Source organism: Tupaia chinensis, unplaced genomic scaffold, assembly GCF_000334495.1.
Source record: "Tupaia chinensis unplaced genomic scaffold, TupChi_1.0 Scaffold145519_1, whole genome shotgun sequence".
Taxonomy (NCBI): domain Eukaryota; kingdom Metazoa; phylum Chordata; class Mammalia; order Scandentia; family Tupaiidae; genus Tupaia; species Tupaia belangeri.
In genome coordinates, this window is record NW_006205376.1 from 1,684,337 (window position 1) to 1,698,777 (window position 14,441).

The following is a 14,441-nucleotide window of genomic DNA, read 5'->3' on the forward strand; positions in this document are numbered from 1 at the left end:
TTAAACTTCTTGACCCACCATGTGTTCCTTCTAGATTCTTTGAAATGTGATTAAATACTCTCACAAAACCAACACTGCCCATTAAAACAATAATCCAAAATACAATAGGATGGCTACATTAAAAAAAAAAAAAGTTTCTTTCTGCTGACAGAGACAGGCTGACCCTTACCGGCCTTGCCATATCTTGTTGACCTTCCCCCCACCTTCCAGCCAACCAGGCTACGGATGTGCCCAGAGGTGTGCCCAGTGTGCTCAGGTTGACACAGGAAACAAACCCTAGGCCTTCCCATATTGCATCAGTACTGTGCAGCAGTACCCTACCACAGGCACCCCCCTGCTGGGTCTTCTCCAATTAGGGCAATACAAGGACCCAGACAATAAAAATCAAAGAATTTATATATCACTTCTCCTTTATTTTCTGCCCTTTTTTACCATTGATTTCTGCAGTGCCTATCATAGACCTGAGATCAGTTTCCAGGGTGCTGAGAACGTAAGGATGAGTAAGACACTCATAAAAAGCCCAAAGTCTAGCAGGAGAACAGATAAGTAAATGAATAACCCCAATATATTACTCTGAAAAAGACATTCGCACAATGCTGCTATTTGGGACACCTCAACTAGATTGGGGAGGAAGTGGTTAGAGAAAAGGTGGCATGTGAGCTAAATCCAGAGTTAGGGGTAGCCAGGGAAAAGTAGCTACATCTGTAAAGAGCTGGGATGGAGAGAGAGAACAGCAAGGGAAGGAAAGAGGGAAGAAGTTAAGAGAGAGAGAGAGAGAGGGAGAGAGAGGGAGGGAGGGAAGGAGGAAGAAAAAGAGAATAAAAATGTGTGTGGAGAAGAATAAATAAATTATCTCGCATTAAGAAAAGTGCAAGGGGCCAGCAGGTGGTGTGGTGGTTAAGGCACTCGACTCCCACACGAATGACCACAGTTTGAGTCCTAGACCTAGTGCTTAAAAATCACAGCAGGCTTGGGCCGGCAGGTGGGGTGATGGTTGAGGACGCTGGACTCCCACATGGCCCTGTGGTTCGAGTCCTGAACCTGGCGGCTTGCTTTCTCATTCTCCCTTTCTCTGTCTTGCTCTTGCTCTGTCCCTCTTTGATCAAATTGAAAATAAATAAATAAATTAGCAAATAAAGTTAAAATAATTCTTAAAAAAAAAAAAAGTCATGGTAGACACATATGTGAGTGCCCCAAACCCGAGGAAGAGAAGGAAGAGATGGCACTGCAGCATGGCCATGCCCCCAGGAGGGCAATTTCTCACTTTTCCTTTCTATGCCTCTCTTTGGCGAGTTCACGTGCCCTGTGGCATAAACCTTGAGAACAAAAAATAAACTGCAAAAGGTTCCAAGTGGTTTGGGTGCTTGTGTGTGCACGTGTTTGGGGATGGTGGTGATGAACAGTGAGAGAAAGTGGAAGAAGGGGTTGAAATGATAAGGGGAAAACATGAGACTTCGTGTGCCATGCTGAGAAAGCACAGGCACTCAGCAAACATTATGGAAAGGTCATAAACCGGGGAGAGACACCATCTGTGAAGGTCATCCTGACGGGCCTAGAGACCAGTTCTGAGTGAGGAAGACCAGCAGCAGAGAAACTGAGCAGTGGAGATGGCGGAGAACAGTAAAAATATAAGATGCAGGCCAACGAGCAGCCTGATGGTTAAGACAGCCGGTTCCCACGTGGCTGACCATGCAGTACAAGTCTCAGACCTGGTGGCTTGAAAGACACACTGGGCTGGGGTTGGCAGGTGGTGTGGTAGTTGAGGGTGCTGGACTCCCACATGGTCGAATGCAGTTCAAGTCCTGGATCTGACAGTTTGCTTTCTCATTTTCCTCCTCTCTCTCTCTCTCTCTTCCTCTCTTTCATTCTGTTCTTCTCTGGTCAAATTAAAATAAGAAAATAAATTTTTTAAAAAAAGGCAAAAAAGAAAGACACACTGGGCATGTGTGTGTGCATTTCCAAAATCCCAGGAGGAGAACAGAGAAGGAGTTATGGTGTGGCCACCCACCCAAGGTGTGCTTTCTCATTTTCTCTCTTTCTATCTCTCTCTGGGGAGTGCTCATGCCCTATAGCAAATTAAATAAATAAATAGGGGCCAGCAGATGGTATAGCGGTTATAGTCTTGGACTCCCATATGGCTGACCGCAGTTCAAGTCCCAGACCCAGTGGCTTGAAACCCACACTGGGTTCGTGTGCACACACACCAAGGATCTTGGGGGGAGAATAGAGGAGAAGGAATTGTGGTGTGGCCATTTGTCCCTGGAGGGCAGGTGATTTCTCACTTTCCCGCTCACTGTCTCTGTTGTTCTCTGGCAAGTGCATGTGCTCTAAGGCAAAATCTCAATAAATAAATAAATACATAAATAAAACAGTTTTTTTTTAAACACACACACACACACACACACATCTCCCTTTACAGAGGAAAAAAAAAAAAAAGGCCTGGTGCCATGTGACAATGGAGGGAATATATGAGAATGACTCTCAGGTTTATAACTGGTAGGACTATAGTTGGAGATAGGAGTAGGTAGGAGAATTGGTGAATCTCTAGGATATGCTGCATTGGGAATGTAACAGGTAGGTCAGTTACTGGAGGATGTGGAATGACAGTTTTGTTTTAGTTAAGATTTTTTTGGTAGAATCATGCCTACTAAAAGTCCCAGACCAAGGTAGGCATTCAATAAACTTAAGACTTATCTATTTAAAAGTTCCTATCGGGCCAGCAGGTGGCATGGTGGTTAAGGCGTTTGACTCTCACATAGCTGACCCAGTCAAGTCCTGGGCCTGGCAGCTTGCTTTCTCATTTTCTCTCTCTCTGGTCAAATTAATAAATAATAAATAAATAACTCTTTTTAAAAATCTTTATCAATTTATGGAAGAAAAAATTACCTGGTGCATTCTTTTTTTTTTTTGATAGAGTTTTATTTTTGCTATCAGGCGAGTGCGCTTACCAGAGAGACAGAGAAATCACCCCCTGGGGGGCTGGCCATGCCACAATCCCTTCTCCTCCATTCTCCTCTCGGGATTTGGGGCGCGCATGCACATATGTCCAGCGTGAGTTTCAAGCCACCAGGTCTGGGACTTGAACCATGGCTGACTATGTAGGAGTCCAGTGATGTAACCATTATGCCATCAACTGGCCCCACCTGATGTATTCTTTTTCTCTTTATAAGTATGTTCATATTGCCAAAGATCTACTTTCTACAAAAAAGATTAGATATCTCTTACTAAACATTGCTTAATTAAAAATATTTTCTCCTTTATGATTAGATAAGTCCTAAAATACATATATTTTCAAGTTTGTTTAATTCCTGAAAGAGTGAGAGATGAACAGGCATCCTTGACAGGGTCTTCACACGAGGATCCTCCCCTAGCCCTGCAGGCAGCTAGGATCACAGGCATGCTGTGGGCGAGCCCCGTGTGCTGAAGAAGACCCAGGACATGAACCCAAAGCCTTCCCACATGGACTCCGGCATTGCAGAGCAGCGCCCCATTGCCTGTGCCATCTGGCTAGTTCCCTAACATCTTTTGGAAAAGTGGTTACCTAGTCAATGGGTAAATTGTACAATTTTATTTTAAAAGGTGATCAAAGGAAACAACTACCATTAAGCAGCTTTAGCAATCAAACATCAATCACACATCCAATGTTTCACTCTAATGTTATTAGATTAGTATTTCAGGAGTTACTGATCTAATCATCCCTCCATTTATCTACTTTTCTTTCAGAATCTTCCTCAGCTTACAAAATTTGTGCTCAAGCATTAAACCTAAATGAAAGCTAAGTTCCAAAATCTACATTAGTCAGGCCACAAAGAAAATAGGAAAAGTAAAGGAATAACTTTGAAAATGCAATTATTTTTATTATTCAGTATTGTCAAAAATGCCCACAAGTCACTGATCAAAGAGTAAAGATATTGAACCTGCAGGTGGCATTGGAATGAAGGCACTCTATTCCACATGGTTGACTGTGCAGGTTCAAGTCCTAGACTTTACCTTCTGGCTTGAAACTCACTCTGGATATTTGTGTGTGTGTGTGTGTGTGTGTGTGTGCCCAAGATCCTGAGAGGAAAATGGAGGAGAAGGGATTGGGCGATTTCTCACTTCCTATCTCCCTCTCTCTTTTTCTCTCTGCGGAGCACACACTACTATAGCAAAAACTAAAACAATAAGAACGAAAAATAAAAAGGAAAAGAAAATGTATCAAGTATCAAAGAAAGAAAAGAGATATCTAAAAATATCAGCTGCCAGGGGACCAGCAGTTAGCGTAATGGCTATGTCACTGGACTCCCATGTAGTCAACTGCCGTTCGAGTCCCAGACCCAGTGGCTTAAACTCACGTCGGGCATGTGTGCATGAGTGTCCAAGGTCCTGAGATGAGAATGGAGGAGAACGGATTGCGGCGTGACCATCCCCCCTGGGGGGGGATTTCTTGCTTTCTGTTTCTCTGTCTCTCTGTGTCTTTCTGGCGAGTGCACACACCCTGTAGCAAAAAACCTCTCCGAAAAAGAAAAAAAAAGAGAAATCAGCTGCCTACTTCTTACAGTAGTAGCTACCAAAACAGCATTTGAAGCCAGCAGTAGTGGCACAGCAGTAAAACAATATTCTGCGATGCTAGCCCCAATGAGAAGATTCTGGGTTCATATCCTGAGGCTTCTCTGTACACACCAGGCACATACACACTGTCCATGATCCGAGCTGGCTGGGACTGAGGGTGTATCACAGTGTGAGGACCTTGTAGGGGTACCTGCCTCTTGGTTTCACTCACTCATGGAAAAAATAAATAAACTTTTTTTAGAGAGATTTTTGCTATAGGGTGTGTATACTCTCTGGAGAGAGTCAGAGAGACAAAAAGCAAGAAATCACGCCCAGGGGAGATGGCCACACTGCAATCCCTTCTCCATTCTCCTCTCGGGATTTTGGGAACCCACACACACACACACACATATACCTGGTCTGAGTTTAAGTCACTAGGTCCCAGACGTGAGGTGTGGTCCACTACATAGGAGTCCACCAACCTAGCCATTACAACACCTGCTGGTTCCTAAAGTATTTGAGGTTCATGCTGAGCACCAGGAATACGCATTGTGTCTTACCCTTCATTTCAAGGAATAATTAAGAAAATGCACTCTTGGGTGGGCAGGTGGCGTGGTGGTTGGGGGGTACTAGACTCCCACATGGCCTACTGCAGTTTGAGTCCCAGACATGGCAGCTTGCTTTCTCACCTTCCCCCCCCCCTCCCTCTCTGGCCAAGTTAGAATAAATGAATAAATAAATCCCCCACCCCCCTGGCCAAGTTAGAATAAATGAATAAATAAATAAAAGTTAAATTGGATAATTCTAAAAAAGAAAGAAAGAAAGAAAGGAAGGAAGGAAAGAAAGAAAGAAAGAAAATGCACTCTCCATTGTCAGTTTCTTGGTCTACTTGGGAGCCTGCTCTGCTTCAGCGCCCATGTCCTATAGCCGGGGTGGGATGCCTTCAGCCAGCATTCAGACCCGAATAGACGACTGAACATCCCACCTCACTGCAAAGCTGCCACCTGAGCAGGTAGCTTGGCCCCCGCCCAAAGGTAAATAGGCAGACCTGTCAATTAGGCAGCTGCCTGAAAAGTCATTATTTTAATCGCTTATCTCTGGGACAGAGTTGCTCTCGCCAGAGCCAGCAGCCTGCTCACGCTGTCAGGGCTGCGGGAACAGAATGTGCTGGCACCGGCTGGGTGCAGCTTGGGAAGGGGACTCACCCGAGCTGGCTGTCGGCGAAGGCGTTCCTCTCCACCAGCAGATTCCCGCTTGCCCCCGCGGCCACCTGGCCCACAGTCATGTGCGCCCTCCTGGCGCCGGCGTCCAGAGTGCCACTGGGCCCGGCCTCCCGCATCGTGCACGTGCTGTGGAAGGAGCTCTGGTGCCAGGAGGCCCTGGCGGCCCGGTTCTGGCTGACTGGCTGCAAGGGCACCAGGGGCCTGACCTGCCCGGCCACAGGCCCCGAACTCATGTAGTTCTCTTTTTCCAGCAGGTTGCCCATGCTGTGACTGGTCCCCGGCCGCGGGTACGTGAGCAGGGCGGGGTTGACAGGGACGCCGTCAAAGGCCGCGTCGTTCACCGCGTACTGGTACTGCCTGTGGTAAGTGTCATAGTGGCGCTGCCGGCTCGCCGCCCCGCTGGAAGCCCACGATTTCCGAGCGCGCGTACCGCGGTGGCGCGAGGAGGGTGGACCGCCTGCTCTCTTGGCGCCGCAGCGTGTGCCCCGCCTGGCCTCGCTGGCTGTAGTGGTACTCGCTGTGCGCGTAATGGACCCTCTCGGGGCTGCTGTCGGGGGAGATCTCCAGCCTCCGGAGAGGCTGGCGGGACCGGAACGTCCGCTCCTCCACCGACTTCTGCGAGCTGTACTGCGCCGGCCCTCTCCCCCAGCGGCTCTCATAGGCGACCGTGCCAGCCTGCAGACAGAAATAACGCTTACAGGAGGAACGAGGTCGGTTCCACCTTCCTGGAAGACCATTACAGGGGTCCCTTTCTCTGACTCAGATGGAGAATTTTACCATTTTTTTTTTTTTTGAGAGATTTTCGCTATAGGGCGCGTGCACTTGCCAGACAGACAGAGAGAGACAGAGAGACAGAAAGCGAGAAATCACCCCCCGAGGGGGATGGTCACGCTGCAATCCCTTCTGCTCCATTCTCCTCTCGGGATCTTGGGCACGCATGCACACGCGCCCGGCGTGAGTTTCAGGCCACTGGGTCCGGGATGCAAACCGCAGTAGACTACATGGGAATCCAGCAACATAGCCATTACGCTAACTGCTGGTCCTCTACCCGTTTTTTAAAACAGGACCTGACCGACCTGAGTCACAATTATTTGCACTAGGACTTAATTCTGTTTAAAGTCCCCAGTTTTCTATGGTGTCCACACAAAATGAATCTTTCAAAATGTATTTAGGAAATCATAATACTCAGGAAAGGTAAACACTGAAAAACAATCCAGGGGCCAGCAGGTGGCATGGAGCTTAAGGTGTTTTATCTTACATAGCAGACTGCACTCTTTGAGTCCTGGACCCGGAGACTTGGAAATCACACCAGGTATGTGTGCTTGTGTGCCCAAAATCCCAAAAGCAGTCTGGAGGAGACAGCACTGTGGTGTGCCCATCCCCTCTGTGGGATGACTTCTTACTCCATCCCCCTCAAGGGCACACACTCTAAAGCAAGAAAGAAAGAAAAGAAAAGAAAGAAAGAAAGAAAAAAAGAAAACAAAAGAAAAGGAAAAAGAAAGTTTGAAATTGTTTTCATGGTAATCTGATAACTAGAATTATATTCTTTGACATCCTACCTTTTGCATGTCATAAGTTTTAGTAATGGGGGAACGCCCTCCAGCGAAATCATTTTCAACCAAGTGTAAGTTGTAGACATACTCAGGAACACTGCTGGTTCGGTGAAGATTTCCTGCAATCAAGCAGATATTAAAATAATTCAGAATATAAGAAGACCAATCAATAGAGACTGTATTACAACTGTAGGTTAAATTTTACTGGGCATTAAACTTATATTTGTTTTTTTTTTTTTTTTTTGGAGGGTTTTTGTTTAGGGGCACGTAAGTTTTGCATTGTTTTAGTTTGCTATAGGGCACGTACGCTCACCAGAAAGACAGAGAGAAACAGAAAACGAGAAATCATCCCCCAGGTGTAATGGCCACGCCGCAATCCCTTCTCCTCCAATCTCCTCTCAGGATCTTTGGCACGCACGCTCACACGCCTGGCTTGAGTTTAAGACACTGGGTCCGGGATTCAAACTGCAGTTGACTACATGGGAGTCCAGTGACATAGCCATTACACCAACTGCTGGTCCCTATACTGGTGTTTTAAAGTACTGGTTTAATAGGAAATGATCAAAGCTTATGAAAACATTCTCTACTAGTTTTCAAAATGAAAGTTTTATTAAAATTTAAAAAGATGGGGACAGCGGGTGGTGTGGTGGTTAGGGCACTGGATCCCATATGGTCAGCTCTGAGGTTGGATTCCCAGACCTGGCAGCTTGAAAAACCTGCCAGGTGAGTGTGCATACATGTCCAATCCTGAGAGGAGACTGGAGGAGAAGGGACTGTGGTGTGGGCATCTCCCCTGGGGGATGACTTCTCACTTTCCTTCTCTATCTTTTTCTCTAGTGAGTGCAAGTGTCCCCTATGGCAAAAATCTAAAAACAAAAAAACAAAAACCAAAAAACAAAAAACAAAAAAAACAACTTAGAAAAAGGATAAAGAAGATACACAAAAATGTCTGGCCGTTACAATGCTGACGATCTTGGGGCTCATTTATTGGCTTAGGTGATCTGTACTATAACATTCACACTTTCTCACGTCAGAGAACCCTGTTCTCAGGGTGGGAACACAGAAGCTGCTTGGAATAAGCAGGTGTAGGCAATAAATACAATTGTGACTCAACACCACTAGATAAGATGGCTTGTATAAACAACAAGGTGGGTCAGTGTGGTCAAAGAAAACATGGATCAACTCCGAGCCAAGACTCAGCTTGGGGGTCCAGTTATTTGGCACCGTGAGCACTAGGCAGTACAGGAAATCAACCTCTATTTACAAATGACTCTTTTGTGGGATAACCTGGCTCCTTTGTTTGGTGGTCTAAGAACCAGCCCACATTCATGCAGACCCTGAGTAGGAGGCAACCCTTTGTGCTCAGTTCGGTGGAATCCACAGGGATTCTCAATGATGCAGGTCTCATACATCTTAAGTTACTCCACTGTGAGGAGGAGACTGTATTGTGTCCTTCCACCCCTTTTTCCTTCTTTTTTCCCCCCCTGTAATGTCTTACTACCTTATCAAGAATTTCTTTCAAAGGTCTCTAAAACCTAGGTACTTTCTGGTTCCCTAATTTTAAGCAGAATTTCTTTTTCTTTCACGAGGCATTCTTTTAGAAATCTGAGGGGAAAATATGCTCAATTAACTCTTCTAGGCTTCAGTGATTCATGAAATATGTTGAGAATGAAACAACACAAGCAGTTCCTTTCCAATATAATTGGAACATACCAGCATACTTTTCCAAATTTTTATCAAGTCAGAATTTCAAGAGACTAATAATACATTCACAAGTTATTCTAAGGGGGAGGGAGAATGAAGATTGTTATTGCCAGAGAACTAAGAAGTCTGAATCTATCCCAAATTATGCTTGTACATGTGTCTTTACTTCCCGGAGCCAATCTGACTGGCAAGTAATTCTCAGCCTCCAGGATTCCTGGGGGAGGCAGCTGCAGGCTTTGAACTGTCACTCTAAAGATGAGGGAAGTTGGGCTAGCCCCATAGCACAGCAGTTAAGCCCTTTGCATAGGAAACTGGATCCGTGGCCAACCACAGTCTGAATCCTGACCCTGGTGGCAGATTTTGTGTACCCCAAATCCCTATGGGATGGGGAAATGGAGGGAAAAGGATTGAGGTATGACTATGCCCCATGGGGGGCAGTGATTTCTCTTTCTCTCTCTCTCTCTCACAAGCATATGTGCCTTCTGGCAATAATGATAATAGTAAGATAAGAGGTGAGGTAAGCCAGACATAGCTTCTTTCTATGGGCTTGATTTTTCCAAGAAGACTGGCAAAAGGTCAGGCAGCACCTTAATGTTTAGCCTCCATGACAGACAACACCTGGACCTTGAATAAGGGAAAAGCCCCCACCCCGGCCTGCACAGCAAACACTAGGAGTGGGCTTTAAGGATTCACCTCTCAGTGCCCTGCTGGGACTCCTGCCTGGGCTAATGCTTAGGCCTCAGCTCTGCACTCATGTTTCCCTTTCTTCCCCAATCTGCACTCCCCCAGGTTATCAGGGAGTCAGGGCTGCAAGGACCCTGCTGGTGTGGGAAAGGAGGCCAGCAGGATAGGTACTAATCATAAGCCTCCAAACACAGGAGAGTCTGGGGACGTGGAGAGCACAGACAGGATGGGGCATGTGGGAGATGAGGCAGAGTGCTTCAACTAGCTCTCCCCCACTCTCATCGAACACTCTCAATTTTTTCTTTTCTGTCTTCCCCCCTTCTCCTTTTCCTCTCTTCTTTCTTTCTCTTTTCCTTATTTCCTTCCCCCTTTCTCTCTCATTATGTTACTCAGGCTTGCCTTGAGTTCATGATATTCCTGCCCCAGCCTTCTGGAGTAGCTGGGACTGCAAGAACATGGATACCAGGCTCAGAAACCTTTTCTACAGAGACTGTGGCCAGCCATGAAATGATCAATTGAGTCATAGGAAACCAAATGTATGATCTCGTTAAAAAGTAGTTTAGGAACCTGCAAATGGTGTGGTGGCTAATATGACTAGATCCCACATGGCTAACTGTGAATTTCAAGTTCCAACCCTACGGCTTGAAAAACATGCCAGGCATGTGCATGTGTGCACAAAATCCTGAGACGAGAATGGAGAAGAAGGAATTGCAGCATGGCCATCCTTCCTGCCGGGTTATTTCTCACTCCCCTCCCTTCTCTCTCTCTGGTGAGAGCACATGCACCCTGTGGTAAAAATTAAAAAATAAAAAATGAAAAAAAAAAATAGTTTAGAGGTATTTATCTTGGAAATTTCAAGCTACATAAAAACTGAATATAAGAAAGTCAGAGACAGTTTAGAATGGGGAAATACAAATGATCATACATACGTGGATCTAGCTGGGACCATTAATTTTTGCTACTCTATGATAAAATGGCAGGTGATGAGAGCGTTCGATTTTTGGAATACAAGAACAAAGGGGGCCCATCAACGCCTGCAGTATTACCCTTGCCCTACTTTGAGGAGTAAGTTGGTAGATATTTAGGGACAGTTAATAGGGAGCTACTGGGACCAGCAGGTGGCGTGGTGGTTAAGGCGCTGGACACTTCCACATGCCTGACCAGTGTTCAAGTCCCCGGACCTGGTGGCTTACTTTCTCACTTTCCCTTTCTCTCTCTCTATCTCTGTCTCTCTCTGGTCAAATTAAAAATAAATGAATGAATAAATAAAAATAAATAAATAATTTTTTAAAAAATAGGGAGCTACTTCCATCTTGAAGCTGAGATTGCTGCGAAGACTTTTTAGATGTGTAACAATCTTTGGAAAGGATCCAGGTGAAATAGTACATTCTATCAAATAGCTCATTAATCAGTGATTTTAATAATCAGGCTTGTTGAAGTAAAATGTTTAATTCATGTTGAATATTCAAGTTGTTGCTGTAGGTTCTAAGGCTTTTTACAGCAATTTATATAAATGCTTCATATTTCAATATTATTTTTCTCTTAGGGAGCTCAAATTATTTTTCCTTACAACATTTTGTGATACAGAGCCAATTATTATCATCTTCATTTATAAAGAAATCTAAATGACTTGCTTTTAAATTGCAAAGAGATTTAATGGTTAGGTTTGAACTCTGGGTTCTTCTTTTTCACTGTTCTCTGCTGTTTGACTGTATGGTGGCTATTTTTTTTTTGGAGAGGTTTTCGCTATAGGGTGTGTGCGCTCGCCAGACAGACAGACAGAGACATAGAGACAGAAAGTGAGAAATCACCCCCCAGAGGGGATGGTCACACCGCAATCCCTTCTCCTCCATTCTCCTCTCAGGATCTTGGGCACGCATGCACACGCGCCTGGCGTGAGTTTTAAGCCACTGGGTCCAGGACGCAAACCACAGTCGACTACGTGGGAGTCCAGCGACATAACCATTATGCTAACTGCTGGTTCCCTATGGTGGCTATTTTGAAATTAGCCATTTCGGGACCAGCAGTTAGCGTAATGGCTATGTCACTGGACTCCCATGAAGTCCAACGCGGTTTGAGTCCCAGACCTGGTGGCTTAAACTCACACTGGGCGAGTGTGCATGTGTGCCAGATCCCAAGAGGAAAATGGAGGAGAAGGGATTGCCATGTGGCCATCCCCCCTGGGGGGTGATTTCTAGCTTTCTGTCTGTCTGGCTCTCTTGGGGAGTGCATGATCCCTGTAGCAAAAACCTCTCCAAAAAAAAAGAAAGAAAGCTTCTCCTTTAGTTTCCAGATGACTGAACTGAGACTAGTTTAATGGTTCCCAAAATAACTGCAAGGTAGTCAGTAACAAGAAAAACAGTAAGACTAGATTTTTAAGCCACAGCTTCTCTTCCTATGGAATATATATAACAAGAAAAGACTCCTGACATTCCACCTGTAGGCTGCTAGAATTCATGTCTTCCCTGGTTAAAAAGGCCAAGCTCAAATAACGAATAATGCAGATTAATATGCCTAGGCAGTCATGAGTTTGAGATTAGTGTGGTGGATTAAAGGTGAATTAGCAGCTGTGTTCTAAGATTTTAAAGAAATTTTAGACTGGGTACATTTTTTCTTAAAAAAAGGGTAAATGTTGGGGCTAGCAGATGGTGTGATGGTTAAGGTGACTGAATCTCAAATGGCCTACTGCCAGCTCAAGTTCTGAACCTGGCGGCTTGAAAATAATGTGTGTGTGTGTGTGTGTGTGTGTGTGTGTATTTGTGTGCCCAAAATCCTGAGAGAAAAATGCAGAAGGGATTGCAGCATGGCCATCTCCTAGGGGGGTGGAGGGGGTGGTGACTTTCACTTTCTCTTTCTCTCTGTCTCTCTATAGCAAGCACACATGTGCTCTTTCGAAAAAAACTTAAAAAAAAAAAAAAGGTAAATATTAACCAGGATGGAAACTAACCACAAGTGTTGAACATATAAAATATTTCAGCCATGTCTTTCTTTGAAAAACAGAAATAAAAAACCAATAATACAATAATACATACAGGAACATCCTGCTATAAATTAATTAAACACAAAAATCTAGATTTTCTTACACCGGAAATTAACATGTAACTCTATTTCAAAGGATGTGTTGCTTGGAAAAAGGTAGTAGGTATTTTCCCTAAGTTGAAGAAATCTGCAGACTTGGTCTGCAGTTTCCAATTAACCACTGTTAATGTGTCTAAAAATACCATTCAGATGCCTAAATTTCCAGTAATCCCAGCTGTGACAAGGATTGCTAAGTGAAAGCTTTGCCTAAGAATACATCCAAATGCTTTCAATTGTAAAGTAACTGGGCTCAGGACATGCTACCCCCAAATATGGCACCTCAGCATTTGAAGAAACAGCAAAAGTAGAAAGTTCACGTTCACCTTCTCACTCTGTCTCCCTGACACGGGCCATATAAAATCAAGCTGACCTTCCCCTGAAGTAGTCACAAGACTCTCATTCCAGAGGGCTAGGGGTCCTCCCTAAACCCAGAGGAAGGGGAAGTCACATAGGGAAGAATCGGAATAAACAAGCCTTGTTAAGTTATCCTGTTTATTACCCTTAGACTACACTCTGTCCTATCATACTTGTGCACGTGAAATACACAACTTTCCCTGTTTCTATGGGTTTTCACTTCTGAGGGTTCTTGTGTTACATAAAACTTAAATTTGTATGCTTTTCTCTTGTTAATCTGTCTTTTGTTACAGGGGTCTCAGCCTTAAACAGCAATGGATAAGGAAAGAAATCTCTGCTGTCCTACAAACGAAATATGCAAAAATGGGTTATGATTTTAAATTGAATTTGGGTCCCAAAAACTTTTTTTGGACACTTTTATGAGTTAATCTGCACTAGAGGCTACACTAGTGTACATACGTTAATTTACAATGTGTTATAGTTTAGAGTTTTTGTTCTGCTGTTTACCAGTGGCGCTCAATTTTCTGGTTGTTTTTGATCAACCCAGCCATTGAGGATCACAATGATGTTATTGTAAAATTTCCAGCCATTTATTTCATTTGCACAATGCATAATGTCCTTTTGATGTTTCCTAAAGATGGTGATGATTTACTAGGGAATATTTCAAATTAGTAAGGTCTCAAGTAACATCTAAACCTTTTCTTCTAGGAACACCACAGACATTTCATGGAGCCTGTTTTAGGGGAAAAAAAGCAGGTAGTTGCTGAGCAACTTTGAAGTCCACCTCCTCATGTAACAAGCAATTCAGGTCAAAGCAATTGTGGGGGTGGGGTGATGGCTTGGGAGCCTGTCTGTTTGTTTAGACCGTAGAAGGAATTAGAATTGTTCTGAAGATTACAAGAGTATAGACTTCACAGGACAATATAATTTTCTCTCTTCCCTGGTCTGAACGTTCATTTTTTTAAGAGAGAGATTTTTGCCATAAGGCACATGTGCTCACTGGAAAGACAGAGAGATAGAAAGCAAGAAGTCACCCTCCAGGTGGGGATGGCCATGCTGCAATCCCTTCTCTTCCACTCTCCTCTCGGGATCTTCCCCACTCTCTTCTCGGGATTTTGGGCACACATGCACACATGCCCGGTGTGAGTTTGTTTGTTGTTGTTTTTTTTTTTTTTTTTTTTGAGGGGTTTTTGTTATAGGGTGTATGTGCTTGACAGAGGGAAAGAAAGTGGAAAATCCCCTCACCCCCCGGGGGGGGGGGTGATCATGCTGCAATCCCTTCTCCTCCATTCTCCTCTCCGGCGCTTCAGCACAC

General features: G+C 44.6%; 1 protein-coding gene across 1 annotated transcript in view; it reads right to left on the minus strand.

The window, feature by feature from the left end:
• PKP2 (plakophilin 2) overlaps positions 1–14,441 on the minus strand; it is a gene marked incomplete at its 5' end in the record, with an annotated part of 109,934 nt that overhangs the window by 82,477 nt on the left and 13,016 nt on the right. The window contains 3 exon segments of the mRNA XM_014584052.2: positions 5,736–6,143; positions 6,145–6,428; positions 7,313–7,425. Of these exon segments, the coding sequence (XP_014439538.1) occupies positions 5,736–6,143; positions 6,145–6,428; positions 7,313–7,425 (805 nt within the window).